Below are 19,586 nucleotides of genomic sequence, written 5' to 3' on the forward strand. Positions count from 1 at the left end.
TACTAACTCTAACGTTTGCCATCATACAAAGTTATTATATTATATAAAATTAATAAAATATTGAAGGTATGTAGTTAAATAAAATCTGTATGGTGACAAAATATAGAAATACCACCTAAGTCCTGAATTCAGTCGGGGGGGGGGGGGGGGAGGAGTGTCATGACCCCCATGATGCCCCCCTCCCTTGCTTACTATTCGCCTCCTTTAAGATAATTATAAGGTCACCGATTGTTTTATTATTTTTCACTTTATACCTACCTAAATGTAATAGTAAGTATTCAGAGAATTCGAGTAGAGTAGGTAAGAGAAGTAGCACAGAAAGAGTAGGTAACACAAAACTATAGCTGAATATAAAAAAGTCAATCTGAATGTGAAACGAATGTGAAACAACGAAATGAAATGAACAAAGACAGTTTTGGCTGAAAAAAGCTAGATCCCAGGCCTATAATTAAACTAAAACCTGTCAGACGTCATTTACGTGTGCAATCATTGTTCATTGACGTTTGAAAATCGTTTTGTATCAAAATTTTATACCTACCTACCATAACTCGATATTGGTCACAATTTTCACTAAAAGTGCTTGGCTTATTAGTGTGCTACATACATAAAAGTTTTGTGTTCTATTACTTTTCTAAAGAAATATAAGCTTAATATTTTTCATTCATTTCACACCGTAAGAGTTTTTCATTGTAAAATATGAGCGGTGTTCAAACAGGTAAGTTCAATGATTAAATACCTTAATTGCTGTGTGTTAGTTCATATATATATAATATATATATATATATCTACGTAAAAGAAAAAACATAAATAACCTAGAATTGTAGGTGACTAATTAACTTTGTCGTCCTGCGCACGTACTTCGGACTCTACTGAAGATAACAGTTTTAAAATAAATAAAAAGTAGTACATACATTTTATTACTTACTATTTAATTTCAATATATAAGTAACAATTAAATGGCTAACTGTAATTATATTTTTCAATGTTGTATCATTTTAAGCTTACAAACACCGGAAATCGTCATTGAGTGAAGGCGATGACCAAAATGTGCATAGGTCTTTTATCTAGCCCTATATTTGCTCGCCCAACAGGTAGAGTGTATAAGTTCTTGTTTAAGCACTCTACCTGTTGTTTCTAATCAATATTAGCCAACTTTTATATAGGTACTTTGCATATGGTGTAATATTTTATCTTTTTATTAAATAGTTTTTATTTGGTCAGTAAAGTTAAATGTAATTAGCTACTAGGTTTTGAAACAATTTTTTTTTTGCATATTAACTCTTGATGGGCTTCATTTTATTGAAATTATGCACTTTCCTGTTTTGAAAAAAATACAGTTAAGTATCATTTCCTGTTTGTTTGTAAATCTATATTTCATATTCAATAAAAACATTGAATATTACTTTTGCTTGTCTATAACAAAACAAGGTCAATAATTAATATCATCCAATTTGCATAATATTGCATTATAGGTGGAATCCTATGAACTTTATTCAAGTCCTAAGTTCTTCTAGGCCTTTATAGCTGAACTGTTCCCAAAATCTATGTTTTGATTAACTATGTTCTTGAAGGTTATGTTGCTAAAATTTCATACATTTATTAGTTTCTGGTGATAATTATGGATGATACCTGAGGTATAGGCATTACTTTCCACTTACGAGATAACTTTGCTATTTAATACATTTTTATTTTAGAACCTTTATCTATTTAGTTTTAAAGTTAGTTTTTTAGTTAAAGTAGCTAGAGTTTTGCATGTTATGTGGAATCTAATATGTTAAACTCTGATCCCTCGGCTCCCATAAATGTAATATATTATATAATGTATATATTTGTTTCTAAGTTGTGATTTTAATGCTGTTGTGTGGCAATTATTTTTCGCTTTGTATAAGGTGTAATATTTATTAGCTTTACATTAGGTGCACCTGTGACCTAGTTGATGTAAATTTTAGGAAAATGGTAAGAATTGATAATGTTTGAAAACATTCAGTAAGTGTACATTAAAGGAAAATTTGTTTGGAGCACACCAACATATCAAGAGCTAAAGTTTGTATCTACACATCATCCATACAAAGTCCATGGCTCTACCTAATACATATTGGAACAGAGTTTCAAGAACTTTCTCATTTAAACTATAAACAGGCATTGTGTGCATTATTCTAGGATGTTAAGAGAACAACAAAAACATATTTTGCTTTTAACATGAATTTTAAGAAAAAAAACAGAAATTATAATTTTTGTGGGTTGATTCTATTATATGATGTTATTCCTTCATCACAGAAGTCATTTGTGTTAATCTGAATATTAAGTAGGTTTTTTTATTAGAAAAATCGTTATTTACTCTGTAAGATTTGAACACTGGCATAGTTTCATAGACCTCGTACTGGACGTTGTAAGGTGGGCAGACAGCCAACTTGGTGGACCGATGTCCTGGTGAAAGTACTGTGTACTGTGGCGGCATTTACGTTGTTGATGTTTATGGGCTCTGGTAACAATTCAACACCAGGTGGGCTGTGAGCTATAATGATGTAATCAATTTACAAAAAAAAATCTAACATCCGCATTTATATTTTAAAAGTAATTTAGAATAGAATTTATTTATTGAGTAGTGTTCTTGAAATATTATGGTGCTTTTTTTAGTATTTTCACACAACTGGATAAAATTTACCCATTTTAATATTTAAAGTAAATAAATAAAAAAAAAACATTGTTGAATTCACCTTTTTGGGTGTGAACACAACTTGCATAAGATCGGTTGTGAAGTCGTCAAGAGGCTGATTTTTATTTATTAAATAACTAGCTGACCCGGCAGACTTCGTAGTGCCTCAATCAATAAATAAAAGACCTAAACTTTTGTATAAAATAAACTTAAAACAAACAAGAGGAATCCGTCCGACGGGGGGCACATCAAAGGAAAAACAAAATTATTATTTTTATTTAATTTCGAGTATTTTAATTCATTTATCTACCTTTTAAACCTTCTCTGGACTTCCACAAATAATTTGAGACCAAAATTAGCCAAATCGGTCCAGCCGTTCTCGAGTTTTACCGAGACTAACGAACAGCAATTCATTTTTATATACCTAGTCTTGCCATAAATACTGAGACAAAGGAAAAAAAATTCTATTGCAAATAACATTTATTACTTTTACAGTGTGTTAGTTTAATACATAAATATAAAACAATTTAAAGTATAAAAAGCTTATTCGAAGTGGTCTCCATTGGCTGCAATACAGTCCTTTAATCGTTGAGGCCAGTTATCAATAGAAGCACGCACTTTTTCCATGGGAAAATTTTTCACTGCCAATCGTACGGATTGTTTTAGGGACTCCAAATTATCATGGCGTTTAGAGTAAGCCGTACTCTCCAAAACTGACTATAAATCATAATCCAGCGGATTAAGATCGGGACTAGACAACGGCCAGTCTTCAGCTCTGATGAAGTCCGAAACGTTCGTTTCCAACCAAGACTGCGTAGACCGAGCTTTATGACCTGGCGCCGAGTCTTGCTGGAAGAACCATTCTTGATTATTGAACATGGTGTTGTTAAGGGGCTTCACTACCTTCTCAAGAATGGTATCTTGATACACTTGTGCCGATGTTTTGATACCTTTTTCACAAAAGTATGGCTCAGTCACTCCTTCATAGCTAATACCCCACCAAACCATCACTAAAGCGGATAGTGCCCACGTTGCACTCTGTCGACTAATTGGGAAGCTTCCGTAGAACTTTGAGCAAAAATACGGTCATTATGTTTGTTAAAATGTTGCTCAATTGTAAAAATTTTCTCATCCGTAAACAATTTTTTTCTATGACCTCCCTTTGCGTACCGCTTCAGTAGATGTTTCGATTTTACCAACCTATTCTCTTTTAAATTATCAATTAAGAAATCCTGCAAGTCCTCAGTCATCTTTTAAAATGCGCGACATGGTTCTAGGTGCTATCTTCATCTCCTGAGATAAAACCTTTTGCTTTCGGACAGGATTTCTTCGAATTCTTTCCCTTACTGCTTTGACCACCTTTTTCGTACGAATACTACGTGGACGGCCAGATCTTTTTCTGTTACAAACAGAGGAAGTCTCGTTGCACCTATTAATAGCCCGGTACACAAATATTTTACTAATACCAAGCGTATGGAGAGTTTTAAAAATTGCATTTGGCTCCATACCTACTTTGTGTAATGCAATCACAGCGATTCGGTTCTATTTATCACCCCACTCCATTTTAATATCGCAAAATATTGTACAATGTATTGGCGCCAAAATGAGAAAACTCAATGAGCAATCATATAAAAATGACAGATTCCAAATTCAAATGTAATATTTTGTTTATTTTTAATTGTAACAGTATTTATGGCCAGACTAAGTATATAGATAAAATAACCATGTAGATAGATATAAAAACGAAGAGAAACAAAAAAATAACTGCAAATAAAACATTCAACAATAAAAAAAAAAAGAGGGAAATTAATCTTCAATTAAATCAAATGTGTTTTTAATAGCTCAGTGTGGATCGCCGATCTTAAATTTATTTTAAGTGAAGCTACAGAAGCATGGCAAACAAATATGTCGATTTCATCATGTATATTGTATAGTATTAGTTAGGGAAGTCATACGATAGACAGGAGAGTGCTGGCCAAGATTTCTTTTAAGTTTTTGGTAGATTGAAAGTTTTCCGATTACATAACCGGCTGTCCGAGTGCGATACATTCGGTGCATACGTGTTGAGCGGTGCACCTGTGTTTGAATCCCAGGCGGGTACCAATGTTTCTAATGAAATACGTACTCAACAAATGTTCACGATTGACTTCCACGGTGAAGGAATAACATCGTGTAATAAAAACCGAACCCACAAAATTATAATTTGCGTAATTACTGGCGGTTGGACCTCTTGTGAGTCCGCTCGGGTAGGCACCACCGCCCTGCCTATTTCTGCCGTGAAGCAGTAGTGCGTTTCGGTTTGAAGGGTGGGGCAGCCGTTGTAAGTATACTTGAGACCTTAGAACTTATATCTCAAGGTGGGTGGCGCATTTACGTTGTAGATATCTATGGTCTCCAGTAACCACTTAATACCAGGTGAGCTGTGAGCTCCTCCACCCACCTAAGCAATAAAAATAAATAGCTACTTTACGTAGTGTGCTTAATGACTGCATCTCATAGAATAAAAATCGTTCTTTATAGTTGCTGACAGATATTATTATTAAAAGCGAGATGGTAAAGGAACCGTTTTTGGATTCTTTCTATCCTGTTCGCACGTACTTGATAGCCGGGGCTCCAGACTGTACAACAATATTCCAAAATGTTTAGTACGATTGTATTGTAAATAAGAATGGTTAAACTAGGTTGTTTATATATTTTTATTTATTTACTTATGAAACCGGAGAGCCGGAAGGTCTTGCTATTCATGCTATCAATATGAGATCTGAAGCTCAATGCGCTATCGAGGATGATGCCCAAGTCCCGAGCAGTACTGACTTCTTGACAGGGGGTGCTATTAATGAAGTACATATTATGTGGTTTGAAACAGAATTTTCTTCCTTGCAAATTTAATACAATTACACTTTTTGAAATTTAGGTGCATGTAATTCTGCTATTCTGCATACTCTAACGACTAACAAATATTAATCTAATATATTACAAAAGACTATTTTACATTATTTATTATTATGTACCTTTTATTAATAAGATTCATTAGTGTCGATGAAAATGCCTTAAATAACACATCGTCACGATTAAACGAATGCATAGGTTTCAGAATTATACTCATGTATGTTATGTTTTAGGTTTTTATTAGTGATTCTTGTATTTAGGCTTGTTATGGTATGTTTAGTGTTTAAATTGGGATTATTTAAAATTTTGGGATTAAAATGGGATGGGATTCGATTTCAGGTCAGGAGTCAGAATCTTTGTTATAGATATATGGTATTCAGGATCTGTGTATCGCTTCTTCTTGCCTCGGATCTGAGTTCCAGTACCCATTACAAGAGTGAAAATCCTGACTTTAGCTGTTGCATCTGGAACGTTTATTATTCGCCTATTAACACACACATTCCTCTCAAAAGTCGCATTGAAATTTTGAAATGTCTATTGCGTTAGTAACATGTTGGAACTATAATATACACGCGAGCAAAAGTTTGGAATCACTTACTTGAAATTGGTTCCGCGCGATCTTGGTTACTAAATAAATGTTTAATTATCATAAAAATTACATAATTTTAAAGGTTCAGCTGTGAACTTTAAATTGATACCAAATTCATTTAAATCGAGCCAGTAGTTAAGGAGCTATCCCTGATTAAGTGAAAGAGGTAGGAAAACAAGGAAATATGGAAAAATAATGAATGAACAAAACAACAAAAATTAATAAGTAAAAGAAATTATTTAGCCTTAAAATTAAGTATCAGTACTTTGTGTTCCCTTCCCTCGCCCTAATAACTGCTCGAAGACGATTCTTCATAGACATGATCAGCTTCTGAATTGATTCTTGTGGGATACCTTCCCACTCGTAAATCAACGCCGATTTCAGCTCATTCAGACACGAAGGAGCAGGAGTTCTGGAACGAAACTTCCTCTTCGGTTCATTCCACACGTGCTCAATGGGATTCAAGTCAGGACTGAGCGCTGGCCAGTCCAATGTGGCGATACCGACTTCTTCGAGGTATACAGTTGTTACACGGGCAGTGTGACAACGAGCGTTATCCTGCATAAGGAGGAAGTGATCACCGATATATCCAGCATAGGTAAGGACATGTTCCAGCAGAATATTGGAAATGTACCAGTCCGAAGTTAGACCGCCTCCTCGTCCCCCGACAGGCACGAAAACAAGTTCGGTTTTACCATCGAAGGAAATGCCGGCCCACATCATACAATGGCGCCCCCATAAGTCACTGTTTCAGCGAAACAGCACTGCGCAAATCGCTCCCCAGGCCGCCTGTAGACCCGACCTCTTCGGTCGCTACCGTGCAAACACATCCTGCTCTCGTCGGAGAACAGGACTTGCCTCTATTGCTCAACCTCCCAATCAAGATGGGTGCGAGTAAATTGAAGGAGTGCTTGTCGGTGAGCTACCGTGAGTTTCGAGCCTGTGGGAGGCCTTTTTGGAGTCGGATTCGCTAGCTTGAGTCGTCGACAAAGTGTCCACTCGCTGGCTGCTATCCCACGAATATCTCGGAGCTCCTGTTGGACGTTGACACCATGTAAATGCCGATTTCGGAGAGAGGTTGGCACGATAAAACGGTCATCCCTCTCAGATGTACACCGGCACCGTCCAGATCTTAGTCTCGGGATAAAGCCACCAGTCTCCTGAAAGCGCTTGTAAGCTTTCAAAACACAGGACTGGCTTATGTGGAGCCGACGAGTGACAACCCGCTGGCTGAGCCCTTCTTGCAATAGGTCTACGATTTGTGCTGTTTCTGTAGGTGTTTTCTCCATTGTCGTACAAGGTAAAGTATCAAAATTAGCGGAAATGTGTACCGGTCAACGTGTGAAAGTCAACTGATAAAGAAAATCCGATGATAGGTGCTTTTATAGGGGTCAATAAGTCGCAACTCGCGACGTATCAAGCAATTGAAACACGTCTTTTTCGTTATTCCTTCACTTAATCCGGGATAGCTTCTTAAATACTGGCTTGATTTTAATGAATTTAGTATCAATTTAAAGTTAAGAATTAAACCTTTAAAACGATGTCATTTTTATGATTATTAAAAAAAAAATTAGTACACGAGAGCGCGCGGAACTAATTTCAAGTAAGTGATTCCAAACTTTTGCTCGCGAGTGTAGTTTTCGAACTTTACTTTTAATGTTTGATGTTTCACTATTTCACATAGATCAATTTGAATTTTGAAGCAATTTAATATCATTTCATAGTGTTATGTCAATTAAAAATGCAAATTTTATTTAAATGTTTTTGACCACTGGCTTAAAACTATCGCTTCATATTCAAAAGCCCTGTTTGATTAAAAAAATAATAAAATTAAATAAGATCTAAAATCTGTGTTTTTGAGATAAATCACAAACAATCTAAAACACGAATTCTATTAAAGTCGCGATGAGTCACACTGTGGCAATCTTAAGTTGAGAAATTTGAACATTTTTTGTTCCATCGCCAGCAAGAAGTTAAATGACGCAACACATGTATTATCCAGTGCTCGCGCCACCAGTCTTGTTGCCTCGGGCACTGTCAATAAACTTTAGCGGGGCAAGGTGAGATCCGTTTTTATTTAGGATTTATCAGACGAAACTTGTTTCACAGTATTATTTGCATGTCGAACTTTAGCGAATCTGGAAACATTCTAAAGTTAGATTTTCGTGGTTTTGGAGGTCATTTAATAATTCCAAGCTAAATTGCCATTCATAGCGCTGATTTGGTGAAAGTGGTGAACACTAGATCGATCAGCGGTGCGAGACGGGCGCGGGCTGGCTTGCTTGCTGGCGGGGCTTGACGTGGCGCAAGACTGACACCATTGAGCGTCGGCTGCGCACGTTTATCAAATACGTTTCTCGCACGGCAGTGTTTTACGAAAATAAAACAATGTACAAAGTGACAATAACATTCAGATCGTTTATCATGTAGCATATTATTGCGATTATACGTTTTCAATGTGAACTTGCGGAGTTGTACTTATATTACGGAACCAAAACAAATGAAGCAATATGAAACTAGGAAATGCTAGATTGTGACTGAAGTTAAAGGAGACAGTTAATGGTGATGGCGAATCATGGAAGTTCGGTACGAAGCGCTGGCCCTGCTAGCTTGGAGTACATGGAGGATCCGTATTTTGTGCCTCCAGATGACGATTCAACGCCAAGTTTTGACGTGGCCGTGGACGAGTTAGACGAATTAGAAGAGTTACAAACTTGGGCCCATAATGATCTCGATGCGGATTGGCGTGCGCTCCCTGATATAGCTGAATCCGCCTTGTGCATCGAGACAGAATTTTATATGGACAATCGGCGGCGTCGCTTACGTATATTCAGGAAGAAAATGCGTGAAGTAAGAGTCACGTTTCAGGATTTATCAAAGCCTTATCTTGCCAAAATGTCAAGCCACACTAACTACAAAAAATTCTTAGGTATAACAGTTGGAGGTTAGTTTTCAATGTTGTAATTTAAAAGTTAGTATAACCTTCAAGACATCATTGTCGGAAACTAAACGAAAATGAAATGTATAAAAGCTCTATGAAAAAACATTTTTGTAGTGCAATGTAAATATTATGTTCACATTATAATGGAGGTTTTATTAATTGAACTGAAAAATACCGCTATTTAATTTATTATTTCCAGCCGTATGGATAAAATATCAATTACAACATTGAAATCCGAAATTCGATTCGGAATAATTTATCGATTATCTCATAAGCTTTTATGTAATATATTTTAATTTACAAGCAAGGAGAGGTGGTTACGGTTGTAGTTAGTTTCAGAATTAATAGCGAGACATGAAGCATGCCGAAAACGTTAAATATAATTAAATAATAACCCCTCTTATCATTTAACCTCTCCACAGTTCGGAGTCCTTTGAGCGGACTCCACAGATACGTGAATTATATACGTAAATAATTAACACTAAATTTTATTGAAGATTGGTATGATTTATATAAAAAAAAGTATAAACGTGAATAAATATCGACATTGTAAATTATACAATGGCATAAAACAATTTCTAATTTATTATAGTCTGCTTGTATATATACCTTTGCATTTTATTTGAATTTAATAAAAAAAACAACGGAAAACTTTAAAACGCTACTATGTACAAATAAAAAATGAAACTGTAAATTTATTACATTCACTACCCACGCTTCAAATCATACCCGTTACAATTTTCGGTAATAACATTTAAATATTTTGGTTAATTTATCTAGAGTAAAACAAGAGTTCTTTATAAATTTAATTTGCTGTTGGGACACACAAATGAGAAATAATTTATATATGAATAACGTGACTTATCGAAGTTAATATGCATGAAATGTAATACGTTAATTTTGAAGACGTGAGATTAAAGGCACTATAACACTATTAGTCCTGCCCTTCATTAAAATTGGAATAATAAAGCGGTTTGTAGTGTTTAACAACCTTTAATAATGTCCACGTGTCTTCTAACAACGTCTAGAAAAATCTTAAGCGGTTTTACAGCCACATTCATCATTAGATACGGATCGCCGTTTCGTCTACTTTCAAAGGCAATAGATATTAGCTTGTGAATATTAAACTATAACAAAGGTCTTTGTTTCAGCTGAAGAAGCAATGTCAGGCACCGGAGTGGCAGGGGACATACATACTCCTGATGAGTTGGCCGGCCTCACACCCGAGCAGGCAGACCAGTTACGCGCTGAATGGAGTCGCGAGCTAGCCCGTGTCGAAGATGAAATCGCGACTTTGAGAACTGTACTGCAAAGCAAGGTAAAACAAATCGTTTATGTGATGTCTAGTGCGTTCCTAAAGATGTCTAAAGATGTCTGAAGCTTTGCGTGTTGTAACTTATAATAATAAAATGTAATTGTGTTTTTTTTCTTCATCATTATCATCATTCTCCTGCTTTTCTCCCAGTCACTTGGGGTCGGCGCAACATGTTTTCTCCGTCCATACTCATCAATCATATACCATTTCTTCGCTCACTCCCCTCTTACACATATCGTTTTTCACGCAATCCATCAATTTCTTCTTAGGCTTACCTCTTCCTCTATATCCTTCCACATTTATAGCAAACACTCTCTTACCAACCTCATTTTCATTTCGTATCATCGTCGGGTCCATACTATCCCAAACGCGTGTTTGTCGTGTGTGTGTTTTTTTATTCTTAAACTAACAAATAGTAAAAATAAGAATTAAAAGTAAACTGACTTTATCAAAATACGCTGAGAACATGATCAAATATAGTCGAAATCAATGAAACACGCATTGATAAGGATAACTCAAAAATTACTGGTCAGATCTTGATAAAATTTATATCGGAACGTACGAGAAGCACCAGTTTTCAAATTAAAAAAGAATCATCAAAACCTGTTTTCATCTACATAAAGGAAAAAGTCTAAAGTATCACACAGAAACAGATACAGGCGAATTGATAACATTTTCTCTACCCTTTTTGAAGTCAGTCAAAAATCAAATTAAACGTGAATTATCTTTTTTTTTTTATTGCTTTAATGGGTGGACGAGCTCACAGCCCACCTGGTGTTAAGTGGTTACTGGAGCCCATAGACATCCACAACGTAAATGCGCCACCCACTTTGAGATATAAGTTCTAAGGTCTCAAGTATAGTTACAACGGCTGCCCTACCCTTCAAACCGAAACGCATTACTGCTTCAGGGCAGAAATGGGCAGGGTGGTGGTACCTACCCGCGCGGACTCGCAAGAGGTCCTACCACCAGTAATTACGCAAATTATAATTTTATATAAAATTATAATTTTATATAAAATTATAATTATAAAATTATAAATTAAAATTATAATTTTATATAAAATTATAATTTTAATTATTATAATTTTAATTTTATAAATTATAATTTTATATATTATAGGATGCCCAAAAGTATGTTATGCTAATCGCTCTTCATAAGGCTGTATGCTTTTCCAGATCCGTCAAAGCTCGGACTTAAAACGTAAACTTGGCATCACGGTGTGGAAAGAGATCACCGAGGACGTCAATCAGGGTTTGAAAAACGTCAAAGAAAGCCAAGTGTGAGTATTAAACTAAATTCACTTGTACAAATTACAGCAAATACTGTTGGTCTATATTGGCGCTTGCTTTACGGGAATGGCTTTCATTAGTACGTTTATCGAATTATGTAAATATATATAAGTGTGTATGTATAAAATTGTTTTTGTTGCACGCTCGGTACGGATGTTTTTTTTTTTAAACAATATGTGTTGTCGTAAGATTTGTGTTAATGCAAAAAAACCTTTGGATACATAAAAATCTATACGTTAAAACAATTTTTCGTTACTACGCTTCTAATACGGCCGTCTGGTGTAGTGGTAAGTGACATGGTCACTACACAAGGGGGTCGCGGGTTCGAATCCCGCCAAGGGAAGATATTTGTATGATAAATATAAATGTCTTTTCCAGGGTTACGGATGTCTATTAAATATATGTATGTGTATAATAAAAATCTTACATTTATATCCGTTATCTGGTACCTGTAACACAAGTTCTTTACGAACTTATCACGGGACCAGTTAACGTGGCGTGATTGTTAGTAAATATTTATTTATTAAAAAAAAAAAAATACAAGCATCGACACAAATTACAAAGAAAAAATATGTTTAAAAGTATGTCGTTTGTTTTTTATATTTTTTCCATGCGTATGGTTGCGTTTTGCATCTAGTTTTGTTTCACTTATGATTTGTTATGCGACAGCTATCAATCGATAGAGAATCGCGTGGCTGCTCTTACAAATGCCGTGACCGAAACACCCATGTAAGTACAGTTCAGGATTCTATCTTTATCTCTTGTATACATTAATTAATAACACATACTAAGGAGTGATTAACCAGAGTACTAAGATGTTAGAAAAGTTTTTTGGCGAAAATCCGTCAAGCTCATAATAGTTCGTAGATTATAAATTTAATAAAAAAATTTAGAATGGCATAAAGTTACATCATCTGTCTGGCTGTCTATTCGTAAGCCATAGCCATTTTAATAGAAGACTTGCATAATATTGATAACATTTAAAAAAAAAAACCAATAGGGTTGGCATTTCCAATTGAAATTGGAGTGCATGTGAGGCCTAGATCTATTTTAAAATTCAAATTGAAACTGAGGTTTCTTGATTATAATTCACAACTGGTAAAATAAATGCATTTCCCAATATCGTATAGGTCTGTTCCCCCTCTAACTGTTCAACCATTCCTTGGAAAAATCTGAAAATCTTTGTTAGAGTAACAATACTTGTGTATAACAATATTTCCCTGTGTGATATCTTCACACGTGCAATATGTATATATTTATGAGTCTCCCAATTAAATGTTCACCCATTTCTAGAGTATTGTTTCGTTGTAAACGATAACAAGTGTATATCTAATAAAAATAACATACAGGAGCGTTGAAATCGTTCGATGGAAAATATGGATGGTCCATAATGGATTTTTTCTATAACTACTATATTAGTAATGTAATCGAAATTGGATTTATGAAATTTTAAATAACTGAAAACAAATCACCCACGGTCATCGGGCCCCAAATTAGGATTCGCCATTTTATGGTTACCAGTGACTGACATACGTACATACGTTTAAATATATATACGAAGCTTTGCTTCATGTGGGAAACGAACCCACGAGTCTCGGCAAATCAGTCAGGGGCGCTATACTGCACCACCGAGTCATCTTTTTTTTTCCCTACCCATGCTGATAGCCTTGAGAGGCTATGTCAGCGTTACCCTAGCGTGTAGGTGAGCTCTCTGTGCTCAAACCGGAGGTGTTGCTAACACTGGCCCTAGCAAGAGTAGTGCTTCGCAGAATCTAGCACCGGATCGGAACCGCGACCCACTGAGAAGATCCAGCGAGAAACTCAGTGGGCTGTGTCTATGGGTTAATTTACTCGCCGAGCCCTTCGTCACAAGCGACGGGTTCGGCATGGACGGTGATCGGTGACTAACGGTGCTTGAGGTACCTAAAAGCACCGTTAATGGATCGGGAGGATCAGTCATCTATTAAGTTTATCTAACATGTATTTATCAAAAAGCTATTTCTGTTTAAAAATGTCATTATTCTATAATACCCTGAAACGGAAGTATTAGAGTTATGTTATCAAAAGTCTAAAAGGCAGGATTTTTGTAAATACATTTAGAAAGTATTCTTTTAGATTTGGTGACGGGCGTACCTAACAGTCAAATGGCAAAAAGAAATGCACATAATAATTTCTGACGTCACCTCTGTTCTGATGAAGGCATTTGTGAGAGACGCTGAGATTATACCAATAAATTCCCTTCTCTTATTTAAAACGATCTTTAAAATATACTTTTACGTATATGAATTATTTTAAACGAAATTGCCACCGCATACCTTGCTCCCCTGGTATTTTTTTTCAGTTTCTCGATCATGCTTCTCATCTAGTATATAATCAACAGAGTAGTAGCTACAAGATGGATGACGGCCCGGCTTCTTGATTTAATATAAAAACCTAAAAACTGCGTATTCAAAGAAGCGACCGATAAGGTTAATATAATCCATAGAAACATTAATTCTTTCAACATGAAACTTGCTGTGAATTTTTGCATCTCCCTCTATCGGCGGGTGTTTCTTTATCTTTCTTTTACTAGATAAATAGTAGTGCTTAATTACATAATGCTATTGCCAGTTTCTGAATATTTGTTTTCTAACTTTACACATTTTGTTTTTACACACATTACTAACACTGAAACGCATGCGATTATTTACTTATTTTGAATTTTCATTGTACAGTAATGTGTTCGTTTTTAAATGTGGGAGACTTAGGTCTTGTCTTGGTATTCAACAGAACCCATAGACACGTCATGCACAAGTCGACCCAAATGTATATAGTAAAGGATAAAACTAGGCACTTTCACTGGTGGTAGGACCTCTTGTGAGTCCGCGCGGGTGGGTACCACCGCCCTGTCTATTTCCGCCGTGAAGCAGTAATGCGTTTCGGTTCGAAGGGAGGGGTAGCCGTTGTAACTATAATGAGACCTTAGAACTTATATCTCGAGGTGGGTGGCGCATTTACGTTGTAGATGTCTATGGGCTCCAGTAACCACTTAACACCAGGTGGGCTGTGAGCTCGTCCATCCATCTAAGCAATAAAAAAAAAGGCAAGTTTGTATGACGAATAAAATACTACTAGAGCTATATGACATGAGGGATCAATTAAGTGTTCATAATTTTATAGCTGATAGTGTTGTTTATTTTGGAAAAACGATAAGAAAATCGTTAAGATTAAGGTTAAAAAACACGATTAAAAAAACAATCTATCACTATATCAATGTAGTGTACGGGATGTGAGGTAATTACACAATCCGTAGCCTCGCGGAATTGACGGTTGATTGAAATTGGCTTTTAAGCAAAATCTATATATTAATACGTGAAGCAAAAACTTTGTGCCCCTTTTTACGAAAATTGCGCGGACGGAGGAGTATGAAATTTCTCACATTTATAGAGAATATAGAGAAGGAGTGCACAATGCTAATATTTTTTAAAAATAATGCATAAAAGATACTTTAAATTAACAAAGAAAACATTACACACACTACCATGTATTTGACACAACACATATATAAAAATATACTCTTTACTTACTGTCAATTGGAAAACTTTTGTTATTGCTTAAAGTCTGTGGTCGAATTGAAAATAGATTAATATTGTTTGTCTTTAAAATTATTGAGCTATAGTGCAGTTTTGGCGAATACTGTGATTATATTATCGATTTATAATAGTGTTTGACAATAGAACCATAATAATGTTTAAACTTATAATTTTATTTAATTATAGTTGAATTTCGATTACTGCGGGGCCACTAGTATTTATAACATCACTATTTTCAGATACCAAAAAACTGAATCTGTGATAAAAACGACCGCCGAGAAGACGTCTTCGATCATCGGCGGCATCACGGCCGGCGTGTCCAGCAAGCTCGGTCAGATGCGCAACTCGGAGTCTTTCCGCTCCATCGAAGAACGCGTCGGTTCGGCTTATGAAAACGTCAAGGTAATTTATTTATTTATACATTCAACTTCGTGCACAACGGTACAATGGTGGACTTAATGCCTGAGGCGAGAATGCCTGTCCAGTCAACCAGTCAACCAAGGGTGGTGTAGAGTCCTGTGGTAGGTGCTTTATTTATTGCGAAAATAACAAAATTGTTAATAATATTACATACATATACAAACACATACATCATCACATACAACAACGTACACAATATTATATCATGATAAAAATAATAATATAAAATTTACACATATCTGTTATATACATACTTAGTCTGGCCATAAATACTGTTACAATTAAAAATAAATAAAAATCTATTGCAAACAAACAGAGGAAGTCTCATTGTGCCTATTAATAGCCCGGTACACAAACATTTTACTAATACCAAGCGTATGGAGAGTTTTAAAAATTGCATTTGGCTCCATACCTATACTTAACATATACAGTACTTGGTGTATTGCAATCACAGCGATTCGGTTCTCTTTATCACCCCACTCCATTTTAATATCGCAAAATATTGTACAATGTATTGGGGCCAAAATGAGAAAACTCAATAAGCAATCATATAAAAATGACAGATTCCAAATTCAAATGTAATATTTTGTTTATTTTTAATTGTAACAGTATTTATGGCCAGACTAAGTATAATTAATATCATATATATTCACATACATATATAAACATATATACATTTATACACAACATAAAAATATACCACATTTATCTATAATGATTGAGTTAGTATAATTAGTTCGCTATACCTCGTTCTGTGCAGTTATTGTTTCTATTATTGCACAAATGGGTCAACATCTCATGGCCCATCTATTTATTTATAAAAGCCTTTATTCGCTAACCTTTTTAACTTGCATGCCATTCTTATAAAACAGTAGTATTCTTAAATCTAAATTACATAGCAACGGAAATGCTAATTTTGCTTCGTATGGGCGGGCGTATTCTGATTTATTAAATTACTTTTGTATTATATATTTGGAAAGGTGGTGGTTTCCATATAGAAACATTTTACTATACTTTGCTTCAACGAGAAGACGATCTCAAACAATGCGAAATAATGAAGTCGTCTTGGCCTAAAGGATAAGACGTCCGGTGCATTCGTATCGAGCGATGTACCGGTGTTCGAATCCCGCAGGCGGGTACCAATTTTTCCAATACAATACGTACTTAATCAATGTTCGTGATTGACTTCCACGGTGAAGGAATAACATCGTGTAATAAAAATCAGAACCCGCAAAATTATAATTTGCGTAATTACTGGTGGTAGGACCTCTTTGAGTCTCCACACGGGTAGGTACACCACTACCCTGCCAATTTCCGCCGTGAAGCAGTTATGCGATTCCCTTAGAACTTTAAGACCTCAGAACTTATATCTCAAAGTGGGTGGCGCATTTACGTTGTAGATGTCTATGGGTTCCAGTAACCACTTAACAAAGATATATTATACTAGCGGCACGCTCCGGCTCCGCTCGGATCTTTAACAAAAATTTCAACGACGTTGTTTTATTTTTATTATTTTAAATAAAAGGACACTTATTGCGGCATAACTATAATAGTGACAAATATGCTGTCGCGACACTTTTTGTAAATGATAATGTGTTCTACAAAGTCGTACTACATTACTTTACTCTATCATCAATAGTTTTCGCAGGGCATGCGATGTAAAGCATATTTTAGGTAATTTTTTTACACCTTGGGTTACATTATTGGAGTTGTAATAATGGTTTCTAATTTTTTTCAAAAAAGATTATAGCCTATGTCATTCGTGAATAGTATAACTTCCAAACAGTGAAATAATTTTTCAAATCGGTTCGGTAGTTTCGGAGCCTATTCAACACAAACAAATAAACAAATCTTTTCTCTTTATAATATTAGTATAGATAAAAAATCATGTTGCGTAATTGTAATGCCGAGAATGTATTTAAATTTTCAGGGTAAAGTAGCTTCTAGATCGAACTCGACTCAGAGCTTCGACGAGGCGCTGCGTGACGCCAGTGGCGCCACCTCGCCCCCCATCCCCGAGCACAAGCCGCTGCCCTGAGCGGGACACTGAGCTGTCACTCCACACGTCACATGTCATTCGCTATATCGCCTCTCCCATACCGCGCCCGGCCCCGCGAGGCTGGCAACTCTACTCATACGAAACGAAACACGTTTGGCCTAAAGGTCTAGATACCAGGCCATAAAATCCAAAAAAAAAAGCGAAACGTTTATTATTACACAGCTTACCGTCGTGGACGATATGAATATATGGGCCGGAAAAGAGGGTGTCCATTCCTTTTTGATTCAATATTAATTGTCTATGTGTAATCAAAACACCTATCACCATATATTTGTTATTAAATATACAAAAATTATTCAATGATATTATTCTACAATGAGAGCTGTAATTAATTTGCGGATTCGCAAAAAGTTTTACTTGCAAACGATAGAAAAGGCGCGACTAATATCTGACAACTATAGAGCATTGGCTTTCTTAGGTGTGCTTTTGATGGATAAGACCTATCCCTGCGAAGCTTCCTCTAAAATTGTCTTTGCTCTGTGTCAAAAACCATTAGTCCAGAGATCGTGTTGCGCCGGTCGTCACGCAGCCCGCAGTCTAATGTATGACCATTATATTTCCCCCACACGTACTGAGACGGCATACGAGGCGTGGCAACGGTATATGGTATGGTATGGACGCGAGTATGGGAGTCATTACTATTGCACCGCGATGAAGTTGTCCTATCGCAATTTTAAATCGATAATCTCGAGTCCACTTTCCATCGTAAAATTGTATCCCTCGAATGTGTGATCTTGGCGTAAGTTCTTGTTTACCCGTTGATTTAAGAAAACTGTAAAACCCCATTTTGCGATAAATGAGGTGATTACGTTTATTAATCCGATTTTGTACTTATGTAACGTTTTACAGCAGATTTGGAGTAAATGTTTGCTTATCGTAAGACGGCTTACAAATTAGGCTATAGTTTGAAAATTTATGTGAACAGGGTTGCCACTTTACGTCCTTCTTCGGAACGGTATCATAGAGATTTTGACATTGTATTAATGTGTGTTTCGGCAGCCAAGATCTTTGATTATTATTTTTTCAGATTAAATTCGCGTTACGATTTCTTACTTACTCAATATTCGCTTTTATTAAAGAAATTTAGTAGCGTGCGTGATTATGTCCAGAGTGCAAAAAAAAATGCTTTGTGTGTCATTTTATGTCTGATAAATTTGTTATCGAAATGCATTCCGAATGTTTTTTTTTTTATTTATTTATAAAACATGTATTCACAATTATATGCGCTTTGAATATGATTGTTAAAAATATTACGTTAAAATTGAATGTATAACAAATATAAAACATAAGCTTGTTGTTTACCTGTAAGACGCTATCATGACTTGCCGAAGTGAAGCCGGTGTGAAGTATAAAATGATATTTTTATAAGATGCTTAGCTTTCCTTATGAACATTTTCACTATTTACAAAGTAAATAAAGTTTATGTACTAAAAGTGGTCTATTATTTTTTCTTTCGCCACTTAGTTTAATCAACTATTTTTTCTAGAGTACATTATTCAACTATAAGAGTAATAAGTCGATTTAAGTATCGATAGTTATTTCGCAGTCAGCCTCCAAAAAGAAATTATAGTACATACTTTATAAGGTCGTTATCTCACAGTGATAGTAATAATGTCTTATATGACGACACCCTATTAAAACACGATATAGTAGTTTTATTAATACTTACTAATATTATTATACAAATTAAGACCTGCGTTCCTTTCTATGACGTTCATAGAATTTGATTAGCAACACTGTTCCATTCCATGTAAGGCGTGTTACATAAAGGTTGCTTTGAAATAGTTTGAAAGCACTATGGATAACGCTGTGGTTCTAAACAGTAAGGATGAAATTACTCGATGATAAAAGGG

General features: G+C 35.5%; 1 protein-coding gene across 3 annotated transcripts; it reads left to right on the forward strand.

Annotated features, from left to right (window-relative positions):
• Positions 1 to 470: 470 nt before the first annotated feature.
• Positions 471 to 19,166, forward strand: LOC101736197 (tumor protein D54). 3 transcript variants are annotated; one of them, XM_004930060.4, is made up of 6 exons: positions 471 to 715; positions 10,227 to 10,393; positions 11,569 to 11,672; positions 12,352 to 12,411; positions 15,494 to 15,656; positions 17,605 to 19,166. In XM_004930060.4, exons 1-6 carry the CDS (start codon positions 697 to 699, stop codon positions 17,710 to 17,712), a joined length of 621 nt encoding a protein of 206 aa, XP_004930117.1. In that variant the 5' UTR covers positions 471 to 696; the 3' UTR covers positions 17,713 to 19,166. The 3 variants fall into 3 exon arrangements, with proteins under 3 accessions (XP_004930117.1, XP_004930116.1, XP_004930115.1); XM_004930058.3 differs by lacking the exon at positions 471 to 715 and adding an exon at positions 8,194 to 9,078; XM_004930059.3 differs by lacking the exons at positions 471 to 715; positions 12,352 to 12,411 and adding an exon at positions 8,155 to 9,078.
• The last annotated feature ends 420 nt before the right edge of the window (positions 19,167 to 19,586 follow it).

The sequence above is a fragment of the Bombyx mori genome, chromosome 5 (genome assembly GCF_030269925.1).
Source record: "Bombyx mori chromosome 5, ASM3026992v2".
Classification (NCBI taxonomy): Eukaryota; Metazoa; Arthropoda; class Insecta; order Lepidoptera; family Bombycidae; genus Bombyx; species Bombyx mori.

Bases quoted from the DNA above. Each gene is read 5' to 3' on its own strand.
- LOC101736197 (XM_004930058.3), top strand. From the start codon at position 8,694: ATGGTGATGGCGAATCATGGAAGTTCGGTACGAAGCGCTGGCCCTGCT. The intron at 10,394-11,568 runs GTAAAACAAATC...ATGCTTTTCCAG, and splicing joins GAACTGTACTGCAAAGCAAG to ATCCGTCAAAGCTCGGACTT. The intron at 12,412-15,493 runs GTAAGTACAGTT...CACTATTTTCAG, and splicing joins GCCGTGACCGAAACACCCAT to ATACCAAAAAACTGAATCTG.